The sequence below is a fragment of the Stegostoma tigrinum genome, chromosome 8 (genome assembly GCF_030684315.1).
Source record: "Stegostoma tigrinum isolate sSteTig4 chromosome 8, sSteTig4.hap1, whole genome shotgun sequence".
NCBI lineage: Eukaryota > Metazoa > Chordata > Chondrichthyes > Orectolobiformes > Stegostomatidae > Stegostoma > Stegostoma tigrinum.
In genome coordinates, this window is record NC_081361.1 from 32,779,328 (window position 1) to 32,806,468 (window position 27,141).

The window sequence follows — 27,141 nt, forward strand, 5'->3', positions numbered from 1 at the left end:
TTACCACATGCAAGAACTTTATTCTCATTTTATAAAAAAAAAGTTCACTATACAAACGTCAGAAGCAACTGATTGCTATTAGAGATAAAGTTACTGCCAAGCGATTTTGCTAATAGAGTATACACTCATCACGGTTATAAATTGACTTTCATAGGTCTCCCATAGCAAGATCTTTGCCATCCCAGTTGCTGAAATCCAAATGACACTGCAGTCCCCATGAGGCCCAGCAGTGCTATTGAACCAAAGTCACCATATCTTCTCTTACTAGGATCTAAGAGAGAACACAACGAATTATGAATTCTAGTTTAAAGAAAAACTCTGGATTAACCTGATGCTCATCCATTACAAAAGTGCTTCAATGTTGAAGTGTGACTAGTTCACTACTAGATAAAGGCAATTGGAAACGCCTAGAAACGCCAACATCCTGTGAAGACTAAACACAAAAAGGCTTCAAGTTGTCAAACTGAGAATTGGTGCATAAGAACTTTAAGGAAACTACCAGAGGCTACACAGTACCTTTTTAAGCCTGTGACTCATCATTTGCGACACAGGAGGAGTGGAATTAAGCAAGCTTGGGCTCACAGACATGTTTTAGGACAAAAAGGTTTTGGGGCGGGGGGGGGTGGGGAGATTGATTCAAGTAAAGACTGCATGATATAAAAGCATTTCTTAACTTGCTGTTGAACATTAAAATGTGACAGATGTTCAAACCTGATATTTGTGAATCCCTTGACACATCCTACTGCCATGTCTGATTTAGCACACAAATCACCCCAATAAAGCTTGAAGAGCCCTTAACACTACTGTAAACACAGGAAGAGATCTTACAAGCACCTATACTTTTGTTGGATTGAGTGTTGGGAAACTAGAATATTATGTTTAACTGGGGTGGTTACAGTATCTGTGGAATGCTCCACATTCATATAGCCCTTCTGGGAAAAGGTATTTAAAGGAAAAAAAATCTGCATATTCATCTCTGCAAAAACAAACAAGCAAAGTTATGAAGTGTTTGAGAAAAGGTGGAGTTTTTAAGTGCACACAATTCAATGCAAAACCTTAATCAGGTCCAGGCTGGAATAGCACATTGGAGTTAAATGATAGATTTGAGGGGCTTTATTTCTCACTCGAAATTTCTTGGTTAGTTATCGAAGACTTGAAACAGAAGCATTTGCCACTGACTGGATGGAGACTGAAACTGGTTAAGACCAGTGGTCATCACTTAAAGTTGTTCAACCTGAATCTAGATTCTATCTTCACACTTGCTCAGTTTGACTCATGGTAGATGCACAATGGCTCATGTGGAAGCATTTCAGACACAAACCCATTTAGAGTGCAGGTTCTCCATGTGTCACCTCATCCTGAGGTCAGGCCACCTCCAGGATGGACAGAGAACACACTAAGTGTCAGTGGTATAACTACCATCCCTCAAGATACTCAATGTTTCAAGCCCAAGCCTAGCGAATCCATTGAAAACTAACTTAGAGGCTGCCAGTCTCTTTGATATTTAAATTTCCAACCTGCCTCTCTGTCAGAGAGTCCACTTTTGGAAATAAAGGTGAATGTAAAACCATAGGATATTTACAATCATTACAGTGCTTCCCCCCCGCCAAAGGAATTCCACTATGTACACTATGCTTGTGGATAGTCACATCACCCTGCAATAAGATGGACTCATCTCCAATCAGGTCACTGTGGTAGCATTTCTGTAGGTTAAGGAGTGATCCTCAACAACACTCAATGTTATACTATGTTGTGGTAGCGCAGGTGGAGAATCTGCGTCTTTGTAAAAGAACTAAAATGTTAAATACTGACATCATACTAAATACATGAAAATAAAGCTGTAGCTTAAAGTGGAGGGCAGCACACTGCAAGTATTTCAGTTAAGTCAGTACCTTCACACAGATGCACCTGGATGAAGGGAGGGTGAGGGTGGAAAGTGTGTCAAGGATGATCATTTCAGAGAGATTATAATTCTTCAGCCTGCCTCTAACTCTGTTCATGGAGACAAAATGCTGGTTTTTGTTAAAAAAAATCACAAACAGTTGTTTCTTAAGCCGATTTTTTTTTAAAACAGTGTGCTGCCAAAAATGTTAGCTTCACTTGGGAGAGTTGCTAACTTTTTAAAACCACTCTTAGTTTCCATTAATGTTGAACCCAAATAGTGCAGCTATTAGGAAATTGAAAAATGTAAGTTGTCATGTTGTGCTGTTGAGGATAATGAGTAAAACTGTACATTTGAAATAATACAGAAATGAAAGCAATTTGTTTTATACACGTTATTTAGGACAATGTATTTACCTCCAGTGGAATAACCATGTGCATAAACAAGTCTTCCAATTATCCAAATTCCTCCAAGTGTACTCGCCAGTCGCTTTAAAATAAACAGGAAAACAGCATTGGTGAGTTTCACTGAACTTGGGATACTTCACAGGATTGGCCTACAGACAAGCATGTGTAAAGTTACAGTTCGTAAAGTTGGAAGGGTTGCACTGTATTAGTCTAGTGTTAATTTGAGGTATTGACGAGAGGTGGTCAAAATGGATCCACTGGTAGATAGTTCTCCTAGTTACTTCACCAATATTCCTTCCTTAGCCAAAATCACTAATCAGCTTCTTCAGTTATACATTTCCCTTTTGTGGAGTCTTGCTGTTTACAAGCTGCATATTGAGTATGTGCTTGCCGTCCTGATGACAATTGATTCAGAAATATTTTCGGGAAAAAAAAATCAGGAAGTTGTCCAAGTCTCTGCAGCTCAGGGGAGCAAGAGGACTACTGTGGCTCAATTAACTGCAACTTCAGTCTTGCCTTGAAGATTCATCATTCGGCTTCATCCAACATTCCCGGCACTTATTGACAAGGTTCTAGATTCTGGAATGCCGATTGCAGTTAGATGTGGCAGTGTGTAGCAAAGTGAGGAATTTCATTTGTTCATCAAATGCAAATCCATTAAGCCAAAGTTTTTATTCCCTCATGAGACTTGGACATTGCTGGCTGGCCAGCATTCATTACTCCTGAAGGTGGTGGTGAGCTGCCTTCTTGAATCCTGTAGACCACACGCTGTAGGTCATCCTACAATGCCATTAGGGAGAAAATTTTGACCCAGCGACACAATGATGCATTTCCAAGCTAGGTTGGGGAGTTTTGTTTTGAGGGGAACTTGCAAGTGGTGGTGCTCCCATGTATCTGTTGCTCTTATCTTTCTAAGTGGAAGTGGTCCTGTATTTGGAAAGTGCTGTCTAAGGATCTTTGAATATCTGCTGTGCATCTTGTAAATAGTACACACTGTTGGTAGTGGAGGGAGTAGATCTAGTGCCAGTTAAGTGGGCTGCTTTGTCATAATTGGATGTGCAGCATGGAAATGAACCCTTCGGTCCACCTCATCCATGCTGATCAGACGTCCTAAATTAATCTGGTTCCATTTGACCCACATCCCTGTAAACCCTGCCTATTTAGGTACACATCCAGATGCCTTTTAAGTATTGTAACTGTACTAGCCTCCACCACTGGGGTTCGAGAACACCCGCGACCATATCTCCCACAACTCATCCCTCACACCCCCTCCCCGCAATAACAACCAAAACAGAATCCTCCCATGTCCTCATGTACCACCCCCACCAACCTCCGGATCCAATGCATCATGCTCCAACACTCCCGCGATCTGTAATCCGACCACAACGCCAAAGACATTTTTTCCTCCCTACCCTTTATATGCTTTCCGGAGGGGCCACTCACCATGACTCCCCTGTCCGCTCCCCACACCCCTCCAACCCCACCACACCCAGCACTTTTCCCTGCAACCCCAGGAAGTGCTACACCTCCCCCCTCACTCCCGTCCCAGGCCCCAAGAAGACTTTGCACATCAAGCAGATGTGCAGGTGAACATCTGCCAATGTGGTATACTGCATCCGCTGTTCCCGTTGCGGCCTCCTCTACATCAGGGAAACCAAGCAGAGGCTTGGGGACCACTTTGCAGAACACCTACGCTCGGTTCGCAATAAACCACTGCACCTCCCAGTCGTGAATCATTTTAACTCCCCTCCCATTCCTCAGACGACATGTCCTTCCTGGGCCTCCTGCAGTGCCACAATGATGCCACCCGAAGGTCGCAGGAACAGCAGCTCATATTACGCTCGCGAACCCTGCAGCCCAATGGTATCAGTGTAGATTTCACAAGCTTCAAAATCTCCCCTCCCCAGTGCATCCCAGAACCAGCCCAGCTCGTCCCCGCCTCCCTAACCTGTTCTTCCTCTCACCTATCCCCTCCTCCCACCTCAAGCCCCACCCCCATCTCCTACCTAATAACCTTGACCCTCTTGACCTGACCGATCTCCTCCCTACCTCCCCACTTACACTCACCTTTACCAGCTCCATCCCTGCCTCTTTGACTTGTCCGTCTCCTCTCCACTATCCATCTTCTATCCGCCTTCCCCTCTCTCCCTATTTATTTCAGAACCCCCTTCCCCTCCCCCATTTCTGAAGAAGGGTCTAGACTTAAAACGTCACTTTCTTGCTCCTCTGATCCTGCTTGGCCTGCTGCGTTCACCCAGCTGCACACCTTGTTAGCTCAGATTCTCCAGCATCTGCAGTTCCTACCATCCCTGAATCATCTCCCCAGCACTGTTGTTGACAGGGCCTTCAGCTGGGTCCAAGCCACCTCCTGCACTTCAGCCCTCACCCCCTCTCTCTCTTCCCACAACAGTGATGGGGACACCTTGTCCTTGCCTACTCTCCACACTCTGAGGATCAATAGCTGCTATTTCCACCACCTCCAGTGGCTCAGTGGCTAGCACTGCCGCCACATAGCACCGGGGAGGCAGGTTCGATTCCACCCCCAAGCTGCCATCAGTTCTGAGGATGCATTACTTGACCTGGAACATTAACTCTGCTTTCTCTTCCCAGATAATGCCAGACCTACTGAACCTTTCCAACAATTTCTACTTTTGTCATAGGAGGGAAAAAAAAGAGAGGCTTCAGGAAAAAAAAATTCAAGAAAATGTAGCTTTACTTACTGGATAATGTATTCCGCCAACTGCCAGAAAGAACAGGAATGCCGGATATGCTTCTAGTCTAAAATATTTAGTGAGAGATAGGAAAAAAAATGTCATTAAAGTTGATTCCTTTCCATCTTCTAGATAGTAAAAGTCAAACACGTAGTCATTTTCAAACTAAATCGCATCAACTCCCAAACAAAAGAATGCTCAAACTGGATGGAGCCAAATTTGAACAGCTAACCAAACAAAATAGCCTGATACTTCTGATCTGCAGAGATCCTATGTGGGGAGAAGTCACAGGACCCTGCTTGTGGGCTTCCTCCTGGGTCTGGCTAATGTAGCCATTAACAGGTCCAGGCAGTGGCTGTGTGTCACCAGTCCCTCTTTTGCATTATGTCCCACTTGGGTGTCTGTACAGAGTGAGCACGCATGCTCACTTACATGGTAGAGATCTTTAGAGACTGCTGCTCATCGCAGGGACTAGAGTACCGGACACTTAATTTAGCATGTTTCTGGTTTGTATTTTGTTCCAATCCCCCCAATTAGGGGATGTTTAACAAGAAAGAAGTGCCAATGGACTTGAATAGTCATCTATACAGTCAAGCATTATGTACCAGCTATATACAAGGTGGACAACTGTACTGAAAAGCAACATTTAGTGCCTGAAGACATGAATGCACGTGAACAGAATTCTAGAACATTCAAGATATCAGCAAAGTGCCAGAGAAACTCAGCAGGTCTGACAGCATCATCTGCAGAGAGAAACTGTTGATGTTGAGAGTTTGGTATTTAAGAGTTTGAGTTTTGACTACATCATATCAAACTCAAAAATTCTGGCCTTCGTCTCTCCATAGTTGCTGTAAGACCTGTTGAGTTTTTCCAGCACACCAGAACTCAAAGAAAAACAGCATTTTGCTTATATTCGATGATGTTAGTTGGAACTTCTCTCTCCGAAACTGAAAGACAAAAATTATTAGTTTGCAATTCAATCTTGGTTGGCTGTTAATTAGATAAAACTTTGTTTCATGCAAGCTGCAGAATAAATGGACACATTCTTTTTAAAAAGGAAGAAGCTTTGTTACAGTAGCATAAAAACTGCAGATGCTTTTATTTCAGATATCTAAGGTGTTGGAAAAACTCAGCAGGTCTTTGTCAAGTGTAATCAATTTGTAGCTGCATATTTGTATCAATCTGCCCTGAGATGCTATTACACACAGGGGTGAGTTCAACTTTCAGCCAAGTGGCCTGAGATAGGGACACTGCCACTGCAACACAAGAACACGGCTCTCTTCTTATAGAAGGATTTTTGTTTATATTTTACATTTATTTCAATTAATCTAGCACCGAATCACCTAGGTCTCTAATTTAAACATTTGGTGAAGTGAAAGTGCTGCCCTCCAACAACAAAAGGAGAGGGTAGGAAGAATTGTTGTCTACCTTACTGCTTTTGGTCATTTCCACCCACTTCCTGCATTCCTTTTTTAACGGGGATTTTAAAAAAATACAGCAGAGGAGAAAGCCAGTCAGGGTGAAAACTACGTAACGCAGCCGTGGCTGAGCGGGTAAGGTGACAGACCCAAGATCGATGAGGTAAAATGCTGTTCAGGTTTGAATCCTGCTGATCTACTTTTGTCTTCATGCCTGATTTTGGGGCTCATGAGACACAGCAGTAGTGTCATTACCTCTGGGTCAGAAGGACTGGGTACAAATCCCATCTGGCCTGGAGGGGTGTCATAACATATCCATTAAAAAATAATTTAAATATCAACTTGATCAAACAGCAATGCAGACTCCAAGTCTTCTGTTCTTTCACCAAGTATTTCTCCCAGTTTATATCCTGGTCAGTTTAAAAGGCAGTGCATCCCAAACCCCTGACCATTCACTGGATCAAAAATGGTGTTGCCCCCTGATATCATCACTGATTCTTTGTCAAATATAAGTGTTCCTCTGCAAGTCTGTGTTTTTTGGTTACCGGCCGTTCATCTTTTACAGTTTTCAATATTCACCCCCCCCACCTCCAACTTCAATCCCCCGATTCTTGGAATAGCTGTAAACCTTTCTCTAGCTCCTCAAATGGTTCCCTTGTACTATACTTTCAACTGTCTTTCCAACAAAATGGCTCGTTTTTTTTTGATTTTGGAACTTCAGCTCCCATTTCCAGGAGACAAATATCCTCCTCAGGTCTGTTGCTATTTTCTTATTTTCCTCATGTGTAAGATCTTAAAGTTTTAATATTGTAGCCTCCAAATCCAATACTCAAAAACTGTGCATTTAATACTGAAAGCAATAGACTGAAAAGGGCCAAGCAGTTTAAAAACAAAAGAAAAATTCAACTCCAGTTGGTTTGAGATCCTTTGGTAATAGTGTTTCCTTCCAACTACTGCCCTTAAGGTGTATAGGTGCCAAATTTAACAAGTGTGATATTTCAAACAGTTTTGAAAATCCATATAAACACTAAGTATGATGTCATTATTAGTACTGAATTTTTTTTTGTTAAGCTATTATCAAATACCATGTCATAAGTCATTTAGTTTCTGCAGCTGCTCAGGTCGTCACTACAATATGATTCACATGGATTTCCCCAGGCTGAGGCTTCTACCTCGTACAGTCCATTGCTAAGACTGCAATATTTTCCCCATTTCCAAACGCTGCTAACCAACCGATTATTCACTAATATGCTCACTGAAGGGGAATGTCCCATCATTACATCTTCCAGAAACTTGATATAATAGGTGACACTGCCCTCACGTTCTTTCATGCGGAGTGCTGTACAAATACAGTAATGCATCGTCACTAGTTGACAAAGAATGTTGCTGTTCCAACAGATCAGCTCAAAACAGTTAAATCACACGTGGCGTCTTACAGGGATCTGAGCAATGTGGGGCAATGGAGAAATTTGTGGCAAAATTTGGAAGAGAAAGCTGGCGAGGCTGATCTCCATGGCAGGAGCATCTCACCCTATCTCGTGCTTTTGAGAGTTTACCGCTACGCAGGATGAGTTGTCAGTGAAGGGGGATTATTGCTTGTTATTGCCCAACTCACTTCATTAAGATTCAGTTTCCTAGCTTACTAAACAAAGGTAGACATTGATAAACAAGAATGGACAACTGGTGAATTCAGCTCACCACTTGCTCCCAACAACTGCCACTTTATGTATGACCAAACAGCATCTCAGGTCCACAAGTGCCAGCTACAAGCACCACTTGTCCATTAGCATTGGCATTTGTGAACACATCACAATCATCTTAGCACCTCCCTGATCCACTTGCTCAGTGGAGATTTACATTACACTGGCAGCTAGCATTGAAATGCCAGAACAGGGACACTTTGCACCCAGCTTGTGGATTGAACCAGGGTGTAACTCAGGGCTTGCTTGCTCTCTCTCAGTGCTTGTAAACCTAGCGCCTACCTTGTTGTAAACATCATAGAGATGTACAGCATAGAAACTGAATCCTTCAGCCCAACTTGTCTGTGCCCACCAGATATCATTTGGCCCATATCCCTCTAAGCGTTTTCTGTTCATGTACCCATCCAGATGCCTTTTCAGTGTTATAATTTCACTCGCCTCCACCTCCTCTGGCAGCTTGTTCCATATACACATTACCCTCTGCGGGAAAAAGTTGCTCCTCAGGTCCCTTATATATCTTTGCCCTTTCACTTTAAACCTATGCCCTCTAGTTTTGAGTTCCCCGACTCTGGGAAAAGATCTTGTCTATTTACCCTATCCCTGCCCCTCATGATTTTATAAACCTCTATAAGGTCATTGCTTAGCTTCTGACGCTCCAGGGAAATAGTCCCAGTCTATTCAGCCTCCCCATGTAGCTCAAACCCTCCAATCTTGAGAACATCCTTGTAAATCTGAAAGAGTTTGGAAAAGATTTACTATCCTTCTTGTTGCAGGGAGACCAGAATCGAACGCAGTACTCCAAAAGTGGCCTCGACAATGCCCTGTACGACCACAGCATGACCTGCCAACTCCTATACTCAATGCACTGACTAATGAAGGGCAAGCATGCCAAACGCCACCTTCGCTACCCTCTCTACCTGCAACTCCACTTTCAAGGAACTACGAACCTGCATCCCTAGGTCGCTTTGTTTAGTAACACTCCCCAGGGCCACACCATTAAGTGTATAAGTCCTGCCCTGATTTGCCGTTCCAAAACGCAGCACCTTATACTTATCTAAATTAAACTTCATTTGTCATTCCTTGACCCGCTGGCCCATCTGATCAACGTCCCACTGTACTTGGAGATAACCTTTGCTGTCCAGTACACAACCAATTTTGGCATCACATGCAAACTTACTAACCATAACTCCTACATTTACACTCAAATCATTTACATAAATGAAGAAAAACAGTGAAACAGACACCAAGCCTTGTGGCACACAGCTGATCACAGGACTCCAGTCTGGAAAAAAACAAATGCTTCATCACTACCCTCCATCTCCTACCTTCGAGCCAGTTTTGTATCTAGTTGGCTGGCTTCATACCATACCTGTTAGTACTTTGGTACTCAGGGCCAAAAGATAACAGACTGCTGCACTGATGTGCCGTGTTGCACAGGCACATAGACAGGCTGGTGATCATCAATAAGGAATTGTCCTGGTGTGGAGCAACCAGGATCATGAACGCACACTGACATGTCGATCTAACACCTATAATCATGTGCCAGCTCTCTGTAGTAAACACCTGTTTAATACAGCCACATGGCACCTTCACAAGCTGGAGGGTGCCAGTCCACAGTGCAGTCGAGGGGAGGTCACGGCCAGTTGAGGGTCCTGATCCGCATACAGACCAGGGGCTTAGCTAGAGTCAGGAGTCTGCTAGGGAAAGGCAGGGGGACAGGTCAGACTGCAGTCTAGGGGGGGGTCAGTCGTGCGAGGCCATCAGAGAGCCACAAACACAGCAGTCAGAGGTCTACTCAGTCACGTCTGTGGTGCAGTGTCCGGGGGCGGTGTGCAGGCTAAGGGCGGTGTCTGTAGGGTGAGGGGGAACAGCAGGGGCTCAATGCCAATAAAAGGGGTGGCGAGGATGAGAGCTGGGGACAAGGATGGGGGGGTGGGGGTTGGTTGGGAAGGGAGGAGGGGAGAAATGGTGGTGGTGCCGGTTGCTAATGCCAGGTGCATTTGGACGGGATGTGGGGGCGGTGTGGTATTTGGAACAGCAGGCCATGGAACACAGGTGCTGTGGAAATGACAGCCATTGTGGCTTCCAGAAAGGGCATCATGTAGCAACGAGGCAAGTGTCATTAAAGTTGTTCTGCCAGGAGGAATGCAGGACAGTTGCAGGTGAATTTCAATGTGATCTTCACACTTTGGTGAGCGTGCTGGGAAGAAGAGAGAGGTCGCCTTTGGAAATGCACTGTTGGGGTGCTGTCCGGTAAAGTAGAGACGTAGAGGCTCTGGGAGACGTGGGCGAGAGACCTTGCAACCAAGCAGATGTTGATGGTGTCCACTGTAAAGCTGTATTCCCTGATTTGGCTTGCTGTGCTCTACATGCAACTTGCAAAGGGCTGCAGCAGTGCCCAGAATGGAGGTGGGGACAATGCCAGTTTGATGGGCAAAAGGGCAAGTGCTACATCCACTGGGCACTTGGACATCAAAGAGCAAATACGTGGAGCAGCCATTTGCAAACCCCATGTTCATTGTCCATTTGCTACGTGTGCAGAGTGAGATGTTTAGGGGTCATATAGTCAACAGCAACATTTGCTCTAACCTCTGTGGCTGCCCTATGTTTCTGTGCACACTAGTCGGCACGCTGACCCATCGACACCTAGGTTTGGAAACAGCTCCCTCGCACAGCTGCGAGAGGTCCACGTGGTGGCCGGAATAATTTTACAGGGAATGTAAGTCAAAAGATGCTTTACACCACACCATTGTGCCTACGAATGGAACATTGTTACAAACATCAGCATCATCGACATGCCAATGGTATTTAAAAAAAGGTGAACCATGATTTGTACAGCTTCCAAGAAGGCTGAGAGAACGATTGGAGATAATGGATTCTCCAGCATCTGCAGTTCCCAAGATAACAAAGTGTGAAGCTAGATGAACACAGCAGGCCAAGCAGCATCTCAGGAGCACAAAAGCTGATGTTTCGGGCCTAGACCCTTCAGAGAGGGGGATGGGGAGAGGGAACTGGAATAAAGAAAAAATAAATTAAAAAAATCGGGAGAGGGGGGAGGCGGACCGAAGATGGAGAGAAAAGAAGATAGGTAGAGAGGAGAGTATAGGTGAGGAGGCAGGGAGGGGATAGGTCAGTCCAGGGAAGATGGACAGGTCAAGGAGATGGGATGAGGTGGTAGGTAGGAAATGGAGGTGCGGCTTGAGGTGGGAGGAAGGGATGGGTGAGAGGAAGAACAGGTTGGGGAAGCAGAGACAGGCTGGGCTGGTTTTGGGATGCAGTGGGGCGAGGGGATGAGCTGGGCTGGTTTTGGGATGCAGTGCGGGGGTGGGGGGGGAGGAGGGGAAGAACTGGGCTGGTTTTGGGATGCGGTGGGGGAAGGGGAGATTTTGAAGCTTGTGAAGTCCACATTGATGCAATTGGGCTGCAGGGTTCCCAAGCGGAATATGAGTTGCTGTTCCTGCAACCTTCGTGTGGCATCATGGTGGCACTGCAGGAGGCCCATGATGGACATGTCGTCTGAGGAATGGGAGGGGGAGTTGAAATGGTTCGTGACTGGGAGGTGCAGTTGTTTGTTGCGAACTGAGCGGATGTGTTCTGCAAAGCGGTCCCCTGAATGAGGGAGACATGGCCCTTGTTATTGGGTGTTTTACATATCACCGTGTGGAGGAGTTTACAGTGCTCATCTGCAGCATATGTTACTAATGACTCAGAGACCCAGAACCCCTCTTGTTCTTTTTATTTCCAACATAGGTTGTCTACTGAGAGACCTGCACCCTGTGCTGGTGAGGGATGCCAGTTGCTGTGGATGTATTTCAAGCAGCGTAGGAGGACCAGAATTGACAGCAAGCCCAGGAGCAGCACTAGGTCACTCCAGTGAGTGAGGGCACTGGTGAAGTTGACGCTCTTCTTGTCTGTGAGAGAGTGGAGCTGTGTCGGGTGCTACAGGCCTGACAGAAACTCAAGTCCTGAGTGCAGCAGACATTACGGAGTGTAACATGTAGTCATTGGTCACCATGCCAGAATTTGGGTTGCACTGTGGAGATGAACTACAGCCTCTGTTGGTTTTGTTTATGCTCTTTCTTTTTGCCGTCCATAAATAAGAGCGCATGTTGAATTTGTCTAGTTGCTTGCACATGTGATGTTCCTCACTGGACAATGACAAGCTGCAGGTCTTCAGAGAGCAGACAGAGGGAGTTAGAGACAAGTAAACCACGTGATGATTGAAGAGCAAAAAGGTTGAGAGAATGGGTTTGTATGTCTATCAGCCATGCCAGTTCTATGCAATGGGCAGTGTGGCTTTGTAGCTCCTGTGCCATTGTGTTGCTGTGAAGGAAACCTGGATTGCCTGTCCAGGTGCACAGCAGTCTCTATCAAAAGATGTGCCCGGGTGCCAGGGTTTCTAGTCTTTTGTCAGACATCAGAAGAATGGAGCACGGTTTTGGGAATGGCAACGGGGCAAGACGGGGCCAGAATGAGACACAAGGGACACCGCAGGGGCAGAGTTGGTAAGCTATGTTGAGAAAACTCATCATCTTCATGGTGAAAAACATTCAAAAAAAAAAATGCCTTCATGCAACATACACTTAGCCAAACAAATGAAAAAAATTCCACTCAAAGACTGCGTGTCAAATCTTAAACATTCTATAAATGATAGACAGACAGACAGACAGACAGACAATCAAGCAACTTCTTGCCAGGGTTTGATCTTCAAGTGGAATTGATGTTTTTTTTAAAAACAGCCCTTTTGAGATATAGAAAAGGTCATATGCAAATTCATGGAAATTGAATGGATGTAAATTACTGCAGATTGTCATACTTACGTGTTCTGGTGAGCTCGTTGGATACAGTTGAACAAATGTCCATTTTCTGGATCATCACTGTACATTACAGGGTACTTAATAAAGAAAAATAACACACATTGTTAGAAACAGAGGATCCCTAATGTTGAGATTTAGACTATACACAACTGAACTGTACCTAACATGACTATAGAACCCCTAGTGGGGAAGGAAGCTATTCAGCCATTGAGTCCTCACTACCCTTCAGAGCATCCCACCCAAACCCAGTCCCCTACTGTATCCTGCGACCCAACACTTAACATGGCTATCCACACCTAGCTGATACAATTCTGAACACTATGAACAGTTTCAGTATGGCCAGTACACCTGTGGGAGGAAACCAGATCCGGACTGTATTTTTAGTTGTAATTTTATTGGACTTATTGTTGCATCCAAACGTGCTGACAGAATATAAAAACCAAAAGACCAGTGGATGCTGCAAGTCAGGAAAAAAAACAAACTTGCTGAGCTTTTCCAGCAACTTTGCTTTTGTTCCGGAGACAATATAGTACATCTGTATCAATTAATGGTAGGATCTCAAGAAGCACCAGAGGATCAGAGCATGATATCCTGGAAGGTAACAGGACAGATAGATAAGGTGCTTAAAAAGGCATATTGGATTCTTTCCTGTATTAGGAAAGGCATGAAAGGCGAAGGCAGAGAGTTATAGTGGATTTGTGTGAGATCTTGGTCAAACAACAGCTTGAGTACTGAGAGCAGGTCTGGTCACCACACTACAGGAAGGGCGTGATTGCACCGGAGAGAGTACAGAAGAAATTCACTGGGAATGTTGCCTGGGCTGGAACAGTTCAGCCCTGAAAAGATACTAGATAGGTTGGAGTAGTATCCTTAGAGGAGAGGAGAAGTGTACAAAATTATTACAAGCATAGACAGGAAGAAACATTTACTTTTAATTGACGGATCTGTCACCAGGGACACAGATTTAAGGGAAAGGCAGGTGTGGGGTTTAAAAAGGAAGAACTTTTTGTGGAACTCACTGCCTGCAAGTGGGTAGAAGCAGAACCATCTGCAGCATATGTCACTAATGACTCATCAGAGACCCTCACATCATTTAAAAAGAATTTATATGGTCATTAGAAGGGTCAAAGCAGACAAGGCTATAGGCCAAGTGCTGGAAAAAGGTGAGTAATTAGGTGCCCATGACTGCCACAGGCATTGTGGACTGAATGAAGAGCGTATTGGTGACCATGTAGTGACTTTTTTTTGGAGCAGACTTATGAATTATCATCATCTGCTACGGTAGGATTTGAATGCATATCTCCAGAATATTAGCCTGAAGTCCTGGATCACTTGCCCAGAATGCCTCCAGCTTCCACAATTACTTAGTTTATGTTTTTGTAGCAAGTGTAGTAGGTCATTAATGTGCAAAAGCAGTGACATCATGACACAGTCAAAGAGAAGATAAGAGCAAGGTGTTGTCTTGTCGATTGTAATTTGTGTAGCATCCTTTGCTCACTACAAATTGCTGGCTAATTTGTATATTTAAGGTCCTGCATCATTTCTGCAAAATCTGGCTCATGGTAACTAAAGGCCTAGTATGCAAACAAATGTTGCTCAGCAGGTTCACTTTGTTCATTACTTGGTTTCCTAATCCCTTGTATATGGACTACACATGGTTCCCCTTCAGAGACAGTCTAGGACAAGAGGGCCTAATCTCAGTGTAAGGGATCATCCATGTAAGTCCATAAAATATAGGAGCAGAATTCGACCATTCAGCTCAGCGAAGTCTGCTCCACCATTCAATCATGGCTGGTAGGTTTCTGAACCCCATCCTCCTGCCTTCTCTCTGTAGCCCTTGATCCCCTTACTAATCAAGAAACTAGCATTACGTCCTTAAATGCACTCAATGACTTGGCCTCCACAGCCTTCAGTGGCAATGAAATCCACAGATTCACCACCCTCTGGCTGAAGAAATTTCTCCTCATCTCAGTTCAAAAAGGTCATCACTTCTGAGACTGTGCCCTTGGGCCCAAGTCTCTCCTGCAAGTGGAAACATCTTCACCATATCCACCCTATCCATGCCTCTCAGTATGCTGCAAGTTTCAATGAGATCACCCCTCACCCTTCTGTAATCCATCCGGTACAGTACCAGTGTCATCAACTGCTCCTCACATGACAAGCACTCATTGCTAGGATCATTCTTGTAAACCCACTCTGGACTCCCTCCCCAAGGCCAGCACATCCTTCTGTAGATGCAGGACTTACAGTATTCGAAATGCAATCTGACCAGAGCATTACACTGCCTCAGCAGTATATCCCTGCTCTTGTATGCTAGTCCTTGACAATAAACATTAACGTTGCATTTGCCTCTGTAACTGAACCTGCATGTTAACCTTAAGAAAATTTTGAACCTGGACTCCTAATCCCCTCATGCTTCAGATTTCTGAAGCCTTTCCCCATTTCAAAAATAGGATACAGCTCTATTCTTCCTACTGAAGTGCATAACCTCACACACTATGTCACAGATGAGGAATTTTCTTCTGTAAGCATAATCAATCCAAAAATCTTTACTGCAGAGGGCGGTTGAAGCTTAGTTGTTAAGTATATTCAAGGCTGAGATAAAACAGGGATCGTTATCGCTACACACCTCAAACCAAGCTCTGAATCATCTGAAATTTATGTTCAGTGATGGTGTATGCCCTTTGGCTTCTTCCAAATCGCATTTCCTGCCTTTCACAGCTAACATAATACTACTTAGTTACAACCTCTCCTCCCAATTTGCACATTGATCAGCAACCTTGTGGTGTACACTTCATCATGTGACAACAGAACAGGAAATGTTTTCCACTCTTCTTCCAAATCGTATTTGAATTTTACATTAGATACTCATTCTCACATACAAAGAGAAAAATGCATGAGTTTTTCTAAAAATTAGTTGAAGAAATGCTCTAGTTCAGTCCTTTTCCCAAATTGATAGGAAGGGCCCCAGTTTATCATTCAACTCAAGATTAAGTTTAAATTTCAACTTTTCAGTCAAATTCAAAAGATATACATGCACCAGTTAACACAAAAACGACAATATGGTATGAACACCGCTCACTGTTGCTAAAAAGTTTATTTACACTTCAAATTAAACACTTTATTTGGCTCAGAAGATGCTGAACCAACTGTTTGTAGGTCCTTCTGCCTGTTTGATGTTGATACACAAAGTATGACTAAGTTGAGACTGTTATCTGAAATAGCATTACAACATCTGCAATGCTGGGCATTCATGGAATGGTCATTCCCTGCACACAATCATCTTAAAAATTAGATTTGCCACTGGAATCTAAGGATGTGGAAAGCTGTAGCGACAGTGTATTTGTTTAAAGCTTTGCTCCCTCTCCTCGAGAGGTGTGGGTGTTCGAGTTAAACTACAGCTACAGAACTAGAGAAAGGGAAAATTCAAGCAGTACAAAATTCCTGAGTGAGAGACATCCCACATGAGGTTATGATATAGTGGCTAACTACTGGGAAGTACATTCATTAGATAATGCCTTTTGTTGAACATGACTGAATTGCAGCACAATTTGTAGGATTCAGAAAAGGATAGGAGCAAGATGAGGCAATATTCTGGTTATTCTTGCCCACCACCCCACAGGTGTGCCGCCCAGCTTTGTTGGTAGTCAGTAATTGAGTCAACATCTTGTGTTTTTGTATTAATCTTCTTGAGCTACAAGTCAAGCAAAGCAAAAACAGGTTTGAAAGACTCTGGAGGTCTAATTATAATGATACAGCTTGCAATTATGCATTGAGGTTTCAAAAAAAAATCACTGAGAAACCAGAGGTCCAAATGCAAAAACGTAACCAGGGTTGAGAACTGTTACTGTGAAAAGGCAGAACAGAAAAGCCATGAGACATTATAGATCACACAAAAGAAAGTCAGCAGGGCAAATATGAATGGTGTAACTGATGTGCAATTTGACAAAAATGTAATTAAGCAAAATGTTTGTTGTGTCTTGTAAATCTCCACATCACATGGCTTGTTCAAGTTGGTGACCTACACTTGAACTGGTTAATAACTAAACTGGTCACAGGCATTAACCACTTGAATTCAGACGGCAGTTGGAAAATATCTTGAGTGTAGAAGAATAAAGGAGTTACTCAGATTAAAATTAGATGACATGTTTTAGAAATTGAACAGAAAAGGCTTCAACAGCAGGTACCCACTGCCTAAACCACACTTACACAGACCTGAAAGGCTTTACAACTGTCTCTACTTCTTCATGGGTTGTCTTGAGCCATACCGAAGAAAGGTATGGCAGACTGTGCATCAAATGTGAACTTGCTCAATGGTTTCACTGACAACAATTGCTTTTTTCAGTAGGATCCACAGGCAACCCCAGCTGGTAATGCCCCTTGGCATAAACTCACCTCCACTTGGTACTTTTTGCGCGCTGCTGAAACTTTGAGGGCAAGGTAAGTGACCATGGCAAAGCTGGCAGTGCCAGTCAGCACCACAAACCCATACTCTTTGGAAAGCACCACCATTTTTTTGGCCCCTAAAAACAAAACAGAAAAATAATTATCTTGTTCCAGCGATAAATATACGACTTACCATGCTAGGTTTCTGACTACCGATTAGCCCAATTATGCTCACTTCCCACCCGCTCAAATAAATTAAGCTTTCGCCAAGACCACCAAAATTTTACAACATTCTCTCAGAAATCAAAGTCTTCCTCATCAGTTTTAGCAACTGAGGACTTAGGAGCAGGAGCAGGAGCAGATCCCTTCGACTCATTGCGGTCACTACTGAATGGCAGCACAAGCTCAATCAGATAAGCCATTCTTAAGGTTACTTTTCCAGAGAATGAGAATTCCACTGATTGAAAAAGGGGCCCCTCAGATAAAGATTTCCTATCGCCATCTTAAAAAGGGAGACCTCTTATTTTTAAAAACAATGTCCTCTAGTCCTACTCTCCCCGCCAGTGGAAACATCCACCCCGTCAAATCCTCTTGGGATCTGATGTGCTGCAATAAAATCACCTCTCATTCTAAACTCCAATGGTTAACACCCATTGTTCAACACCCCTTCATGAGACAATTGTACATCCCAAAAATGGGTGAAATGAACCCCTCCCCCCACCACCACCAAAATTGCATCTTACTTGTAAAGAGGATGTAGATGAAGGTCAAAACTATACTGAGTACTCCAGATACAGTCTAACTAAAGCTCTATACATTTCAATATAATTTTCACAGAATTTCAATACTTTTACATTCCAAACTCCTTACAATAAATACCAACATTCAAGTTGGCCTCCTAATCACTTGCTGTAAGTGCATATGAACTTTGATTCACTTACCAGGACACCCAGATACCGCTGTATTGTATGTTCTGCAATAACTACCCAGTTAAATGGACCAGATTTCATCGAGACGATAGCATATCTGACAGTGCAACACTCCCTCAGTATTGCACAACAGTTTGGGCTTTGTTTTTGTGGGCGGTTGTGGTTGCAAACCTTAGAGATCTGATCCAGAGCCTAGAATGCTAACAACTGAGCCACGGCTGACAGACGGGCGGCAAATTAAGGGGGAGGAAGGCGAGACTACCAGTCGGTAAGATTTCCATCAAGGTTACAATGTTGATTCAAATTATCCAAATAATACTCCAGAATGGCAGCAGGAAAAAGCCAGGATCAAGGAGTAAAGGCAGCTTGTGGTGTTAAAAAAAAGCCCAGATCTCCTGAAATGGGAGAAATGAGAAGATGCATGACGGAGAGGAGGCCTAAAGAGAAAAATAACATAAAGGAAGAAAAAAAAAGAGAAAAGGGAATAGCTTGTGGAATTCATTGCCGCAGAGTGCAGTGGAGGCCGAGGCATTGGATGCCTTCAAGGCAAAGATCGACAAATTCTTGATCTCAAAAGGAATCAAGGGCTACAGGGAGAGTGCAGGGAAGTGGTGTTGAAATGTCCATCAGCCATGATTTAAATGGCGGAGTGGACTTGATGGGCCGAATGACCTTATTTCCACTCCTATGTCTTATGGTCTAAGTGAAAGCTTTGGAACTGGAATGGCAGCCAAAATGGACATGTGAATGGATGTAGGGGGAAAAATTACACATAGTGAGGTCAGGGTAGCTACCACCTGGTAATAAATAAACAGGGGTGAGAAGGAAGACAATTAGAAGACCCTCATTGCATTAAGGTAACTGCCAATAGGTAGGGTGGCATCTGCTTAGAACACGGATAAACTGATATCATCTGATTTTGAAATAAGACGCTGGGGTGATGAATGTGGGGAGAGCAGGCACACGTAAATTCTTGATAGAACGTTGAAGGGTGCTAACAGATGACCAAAAGATTTGTTTAAAAAGTGGACAGAAAATGATCCAATGCAGCCACCAACCGTGACAACCGGCGGTGGGTGGGGGGGGGGGGGCTGTGGGGTAAAAATCTAACAGTATTTTAGACTCTGAATGTGCAATTAGCATGATATTGAGACCAGTTGACTCTTTTTCTTAAAAAAAAACCAAACTGCATCTCCATCTGTTGATGTCAATTAAAAGATCAAGCTTGCCTGGGATGGTGGTGGTCAAAAATGAATAATTTTAAAAAAAGTGTCCAGCCAAATCTGTTAGTGCGTGTCTAAACTGACATTGGATACTTTAAAGTCTTCCCCTCTTGTATTGGCGGAAGGAATGAGTAAGACGGGTAATTGTAAGCCTTTTACTGTGGTCAAGGGCATATAAAAAGATATTCATGACCAAACTAGTCAAAGCCCCAGAAATTTTTACAGTAAGTTCAAAGCTAAATGCAAGATAGCTGAAGACTTGAAAATACTCTAACAATTGACTTAGAGGTGAAGGAGAAGAATTCTTTTTCCAAACACTAAACACAGTAGCAGGTAAGACAGGATGCAGATATTGAGGAATACAAAGATATGATCAGAGATAATCTGGTCTGTTATTATGGATATGGGCGTGGTGGGGCTCACGAGAGCACAAGGTTGAGAGGGTTTGTATGGAGGGAACTGATCAAGGAGGACAGGAATAGTTTCAGAGATAGTAGGAACTGCAGATGCTGGAGAATCCGAGATAACAAAGTGTACAGCTGGATGAACACAGCAGGCCAAGCAGCATGATAGGATCAGGAAAGCTGACATTTTGGGCCTAGACCCTTCTTCAGAAAACCTTCAGAAGAAGGGTCTAGGCCCAAAACATCAGCCTTCCTGCACCCATGACACTGCTTGGCCTGCTGTGTTCATCCAGCTCTACACCTTGTTATCAAGGAGGACAGGAAGACTGGGAAAGTGAATTTACACCAACATTGTAATAACCGAGGGTACAGATTGACTCAGTGCAGAAGCTGAGGGAAAGAGATTGCGGGCAGAAAATTGGGATGGGCATGGGATTAGCAGTGGGAAGGGGAGAAAGGAAGTGGAACATGGTGAGCTCTGAAATGGATAAAAAAGTGGCAGGTACAATGTGGAAAGAGACGGAGATGAGGTTTAAATTTAAAAGCTGAATCTCCAGGGAAGAGTCAAATTGTCAGAAACTCCACTAAATGCTTCAGTACCCAGCCCGAAGCATATTTAACTAAATGGAACCATTATTTTACTGACTTCCTCAATAAAAGTAATCAAAATTTGTCATTTTTGTTATCTGTAAAAAGCGTTTCAAGGCAACACAAAAAAGGGGGGAGGGAGGTTGTGCAAAGTATAGACAATATTATCAATGACCTAGTAACTCTGAGATAATCTTAACTCAGTTCTTATCTCAAGTCAAGCGTTAGCTTTACACAAAATGGTTGAGTGAAAGGAGACTGGAATGTGTTGACCTACACAGGAAAACTGGGTGGAAACCATCCATTTACAAAATCTCAAGTATAACTCATACCAGAAAATAATCAAGAAGCCTCACGGAATGTTGTCATTTTTATCTGGAAGGCTGGAGGGACAGGGATGCAGAAGTTACACTGCAGCTATACAAAAGGGTCATTCGAGTCTGCTTGGAGTGCTGACAGCAAATCTGGGCACCACACCTCAGGATGGATATATTGACCTTGGAGCGGTACAATGTAGGTTTACAAGAATGATACCTGGACTTCAGGGGTTATGAGGAGAGATTTTACACTTAGGCCCGGTTCTCCCGAATTTAGAAGATAGACTTATCTGATTGAAGTCTTCAAGATATTAACAAGAAAAGAGAGAGGGAAGATAAACTATTCCCGCTGGTTGGGGATTCTAGTACTCACGACATTGTCCAAGAATTATGGCCCAACCATTCAGGAAGCATTTGTACACACAAAGAGTGGTAAAGGTTTGAAACTTTCTTCAGAGTTGGCCATTGATGCTAAATCAATTGTTTTAAATCTGAGATCAATACATTTTAATTCAAAAAGATAATAAGGGATATGGGCCAAAGGCAGGCATATGGAGTTCAGCCACAGGTCAGCCTTGATTTCATTGAATGGTAGAACAGCTTTTTGAATTGGGGGTCTGCAGAAAGGCTGAGATACAGTTCATAAACATTTCCCCAACACAACGATAGCAGAATCCCAGCATCAACCACTGCAGCCTTACAGCTCTGGAAGATGAGTCAGCTACAGCCCTGCTTTCATATATGACAGCCCAACCCCAATCTGACCTTGATTGTCCTCAGCATTTGGAAAGGCAAATCAGGGCAGAACTTATTCACTTCAGGGCAAGGTTCTGGGGGAGTGTTGCTGAGCAGAAACTTTGGAAAGTGGTGTCCCAGGTGGAGACGATACAAACAAAGTGTTTGTTATGCTTGTCTTTACTGGTCACCACAGGGAGAATAGGGCTTGGGACATCACGTTGCGGCTGTACAGGACATTGGTTAGGTGACTATTAGAAAACTGCATGCAATTCTGGTCTCCCTGTTACATGAAGGATGTTGTGAAGCTTGAAAGGGTTCAGAAAAGATTTACAAGGATGTTGCCGGGGTTGGAGGGTTTGAGCTAAAGGGAGAGGCTGAATAGGCTGGGGCTATTTTTCCTGGAGCTTTGGAGGCTGAGGGGTGACCTTGTACAGCCTTATAAAATCACGAGGGGCATGGATAGGTTGAAGAGCCAAGGTCTTTTTCCCCCCTGAGTAGACGAGTCTAAAACTAAAGGGTGAGGGGGGGAAAGATTGAAGAGGGAACTAAGGAGCAACTTTTTCCACACAGAAGGTGGTGCATGTACGGGAGGAAGTGCCAGAGGAAGCGGAGGCCACTAGTACAATGACAATATTTAAAAGGCATCTGGATAAGTTTACAAATAGGAAGGTTTTAGAGGAAACAAAGTGTGGAGCTGGATGAACACAGCAAGCCAGGCAGCATCTTAGGGGCACAAAAGCTGACATTTCAGGCCTAGATCTAGGCCCAAAACGTCAGCTTTTGTGCTCCTAAGATGCTGCTTGGCCTGCTGTGTTCATTCAGCTCCACACTTTGTTATCTCGGATTCTCTAGCATCTGCAGTTCCCATTATCTCTGATCACAGGTTTTAGAGGAATATGGGCCAAATGGAAATAGATTAATTTAGAATATCTGGTCAGCATGGACAAGTTGGACCAAAGGACCTGTACAGCTTTATGGGTCTAAGTAATTTCAGTCAGTAATAACCAAGTTCAAGCTGAATGGCCTGCTCCTGTTCTTAGATAGCTTCTGAAGATATCAGAAAAGTCAGGTTGGGGCTGTTTTCTATAGATAGAAGACTTTAAAAATTAAGAGTTTGAAGATGCAAACATATTTTGATGTGTAGGGGTATCCAAAAGCCAAGGTTATAAATATAAGCTGGGAAAGTCACTAAGAAATCCAAATGGCATTTCCTTACTTTGGAGAACGCAGACCTCACTATCAAATACAGCGATTGAGGCAAATAATGGATGATTCAGGGAACGCTAGATGAGAACAAGTGCTCAAAACAAATCTAAGAAACAAAAGCATGGAGAGACCAGACTGCCATTCAAGCCTGCTTCAGCATTCACCACGGCTGACGTATACATCGACTTCCCAACCTGTTCCCATTATGGCCAAACATTTAAAAACAAAATGACCTCAGTTCTAAACATACTCAAAAATGGAGCATCCGCATGTCTCCGAGTTGGAAAATTCCAAAAACTCCAAACGCTTGAACGAAACAAAAGGCTTGTATCTGCCTTTAATTGACAGCTCTGACGTACAAAACAGCCTCTCAGCGTGCACCAGCATAAACACCTTTCTGAATTTTATACATTAAGGGACTGCTTCTCATTTTTCCAAACTGACGTGAATGGAGGCCCATTCTATGCTTAGCCCTCAACACAAGGCAGCCCCTAGGAATTAAAGCAATCGACCGACATTTGCTGCCCCACCTCTAGGGCACACAACCTTTCTGAGGTGGAGTCTGAAACCGCATATCTGTAGGTGTGGTGTATCCGAAGCTCTCTGTACAATTGCAGCGCCAATCTTTACTCACGTCCCCCAAACTCATTACAAACAGAAGCCAAGATATGGCTCTTCAACTGCTCGCTGGATCTGCACGTTTCTATTCTGCATTTTAGCAATTAACCAGCCTTCAATTCGGGCTGAAATATCACACAACCCACGAGCACTAATTTTGAAGGCTTTTTTTTAAAAACGAGACGCAATTACACCCAAACCCATTCACCCTGTTAACTATACCATGAAGAAAAATCAAATAAAATGGTAATGGTGAGTGGGGTGTTTGAAAGGGGCTGTAGTGTAAACCTAAGCACAAAAATATCACTTTGAAGGGCGAACGTGAGAACGAGGAATATCGAGAGCTTGCTAGTAATAAAAGCCTCATTTAAAAAAAAATTGAGTCGGTGATCGTTGGAGGGCACGTGAAAGACAGTTCACCAACGTTTCCCAAACAGAATGACAGCAAAATCCCACCGTCAACCAGTCAAGCGTGGTGCCTCCTGAGGGAGAGTTAGTTACACAGCCCTCCCTTCACACTTACGGCAGTTTCGACCTTGTCTGTCCTCCAGCAATTTCAGTCTGAAATAACCAAGTTTAGGTCTTCTCCCTGATAACAAAGTGTGGAGCTGGATGAACACAGCAGGCCAAGCAGCATCTCAGGAGGAGAAAAGCTGATGAAGGGTCGAGGCCCGAAACGTCAGTTTTTGTGCTCCCGAGGTGCTGCTTGGCCTGCTGTGTTCATCCAGCTTCACACTTTGTTATCTCGGATTCTCCAGCATCTGCAGTTCCCATGATCTCTGATACAACTTTAGTCTTCTCCCTTCTCCTCTTAATTCCGCGCCCGCCCACCCCAACAATAACCATGCATACCGGTGTTCCTGCAGAATACTCCGGCTCTCGCCTTTGTTCCTGTCCGACTCGCCACTCAAATCACTGACAAAGCTGGGCGTTTGCAGGGACGCCGCGTACGGGTGGTTTGGAAAAGGCGGATTGCGGATCAAGGGAGAGTAGCGCACAGACTGTGCGAGAACATTAAAAATGAAGCCCACGCCAGAAGAAGTTCCCTTGATTGATTGCCTGCTGAATTACTCATGGCATCAGCTGGCAATTGGGACGAGTGTAGATTGAGTGTACCTATAGCAGTGCAGACTTGGGTTTCTGAATTGCACTGCATGGTTCTGGGAGCTGCATATTTGGAAGGAATGAGATGTTGGAGAGAGACGAACGCAAAATTCATATGAAGGGCTCCAGGGATGAGGAACTTCGTGGACTGGAGAAGTTGGGACAGTTTTCTTCGGAATCAAGAAGGCAAAACAGGAAATCTGATAGTGGTATTCCGAATCATGAGAGGTCCAGGAAGAGTACTTAGAGAAAAAGTTCCCATTCATGAGAGGATCGTGAATAGGAGGACGCACTTAAAAAGTTGTTGGCAAAATAAGCAAAAGTGATATGAGCAAATGGTTATGTAATGAGAGGCATGTTAAGGTCTGAAATGCACTATCAGCAGGAATTCCTGAGAACAGTGTCCTAGGCCAAACCATCTTTAGCTGCTTCATCATTTGCGATTCCTCAGAGATTGTGTCTAGGTACTGTAAGACCTGGACAGCTTTGAGGCTGGGGTTGATAATGGGTAGGATTCACACCGCAGAAGTGCAATGACAAGAGAGAATCTATTACCCCTTGACGTTATCACCATCGAACCCCTGCCCCATCATCATCCTTGGGGTTATTATTAAACTGAAACTGAACTGGACCAGCCATATAAGTACTATGGCTGCAAAGCAGGTCACGCACTAGGAATCCTGTGTTGAGAAGCTCACCTCCTGACTTCCTAATGCCTGTCCACTATCCAAAGATATAAGTCGGGAGTGTGAAGGCCTGAAGAAGTGTAGTTCCAATGGCACGGAAGAAACTTTGTCATCCATAGCATCGAATGCACCTCTTTCAACATTCATTTATCATCAGCAATGCACTGTGCAGCAATGTGTACCATCCATGAAATGCACTTTTAAAACTCACTAATGCTTCTTTGATAGCACCTTCCATATCTGCAATCTCTACCAAACAGAAAGATGAAGGCAGCAGATAAAGGAAACACTGGCACCTGCAACTTACCCTCTAAGCCACACCTTATCTTGACTTGGAACAGCACCACTGTTACTTCACTGTCACTGGGTAAAATCCTTTCTAACAATACTGCGCATGTCCTTACACCCCTTCGAATTTTTTGTTATTCATTTGTGGTATGTGGCTGTCACTGGCTGGGCCAGCGTTTATAGGCTGTCCCTAATTGCCCATGAGAAGGTGGTAGTGAGCTGCCTTCTTGAACTGCTGCCATCTACCTGCTGTAGGTTGGTCAGCAATGCCATTAGGGAGGGAATTCCTGTTCAAGAAGGCAGCTCACCACCACTTGTAAGTAGGGATAAGCAACAGATGTTAGTCTAGACAGCACTGCACTCATCCTGTGAATGAATATAAAGAATAGAATACTGGAGACAAGTTGAAAGCATTTAGAAGGAAATTGGATTGAAGAAGGAAGAATTTATGGGACTAATGCAGGAGAATGAAAAGATCATTGGAGAGTCAATGCGGAATCAGTAGGCCAAGTGGGTTCCTTCTGCGCTTTAATATTGCTGTGATTCTGTTACCTTATTCAGCAATTTTAATAAACATTTTAGTTGAGACACCTGACTTCTGCTAAAACCCAGCTATTGTGCAGCTGGCAATCCAGTCCTGAAATTAGTTAGGATTTCAGAGCTCTACTGAAATCTGCACTGCTGCTTTTGAACTGATCTATTCTATGCTGTTTTGTATACATTGGAATATGTATTGAAATTAAGAAAAATTAAGGTGAATTTCAATTATTTTGTGACTGTAATATATATGGGATATACAACAGGTTACTTTAAGATATTTTCTAATCAAACTGTACAGAGATATTACAACATACATTTGGAGCTGGCGGGACCTGAATCCAGGCCTCCTGGCTCAGAGGTAGTGACACTCTTATTGTGCCAAAAGATTCCAAACCTCAAACTGATAATGCAACATGCAAATGTCACATTAAACAACAACAATAAATTGCATTTATATAGCGATGTTAATATAACTAAATGACCCAAGGTGCTTCAGACAATTAGATTCTGTGAAAAGATCATACTATGAAAGAATTTCCTTTTTAGATTGTGGCTTGAGCCTGTTATCAGTTGGCTCAGCTGGAATTTTGTGTCACGTTCTGGGTTTCAAACTTTAGGGAGGATGTGAAGGCACTGGAGAAAATGTAAATCAGAAATAAAGATTTGACGCAAAGTCATGGACTAGGATGTGAGGTCAAGTGACATAAAGAACATGAGTCTCTGCAGGAGATGAATAAAGTAATCCTTGGTCAATCTCAATCAGAATAGGTTGATGCAATGATTCCAGATAGCCCATTATTGCAGTTTGTTGCTTGCTTATAGGCAGTAAAGTTCAACGTTGGGTGAGCTATAATATGACGGCTAAAAAGATAATGACCCTGGTAGAAGAGAAAAGGTTAGGTCTTGTGAAGTTTGAACCAAAGAACAAAAAATATCTTTTGTTAAATGTTGAGGGCACTTACTTCATGCCAAAGCAATTTCAGGTTTGAACTTCCTTACCCGTAGCCAGGATGGCAAATAAAAGATGCCAATGAAGCTAGCATTTTGGACCTTCGGAAATAATCTAATGGACTTAAAACATATTTTCCCTTTTCAATTTAAAAGATTCCTCTTGAACTCAGTTAGTTTAAAACTTTTTTATTTAACTTCTTGAAAAACAATCTAACCATTCCCAGCCTG

General features: G+C 43.5%; 1 protein-coding gene across 2 annotated transcripts; it reads right to left on the reverse strand.

Moving 5' to 3' along the window:
• On the reverse strand, window positions 1-24,329 carry mgst3a (microsomal glutathione S-transferase 3a). 2 transcript variants are annotated; one of them, XM_048539265.2, is made up of 6 exons: window positions 24,197-24,329; window positions 17,331-17,458; window positions 12,939-13,012; window positions 5,010-5,067; window positions 2,299-2,371; window positions 1-271 (listed from the first exon to the last, which is right to left on the reverse strand). In XM_048539265.2, exons 2-6 carry the CDS (start codon window positions 17,445-17,447, stop codon window positions 135-137), a joined length of 459 nt encoding a protein of 152 aa, XP_048395222.1. In that variant the 5' UTR covers window positions 17,448-17,458; window positions 24,197-24,329; the 3' UTR covers window positions 1-134. The 2 variants fall into 2 exon arrangements, with proteins under 2 accessions (XP_048395222.1, XP_048395223.1); XM_048539266.2 differs by lacking the exon at window positions 24,197-24,329 and adding an exon at window positions 23,868-23,974.
• Window positions 24,330-27,141: the final 2,812 nt, after the last annotated feature.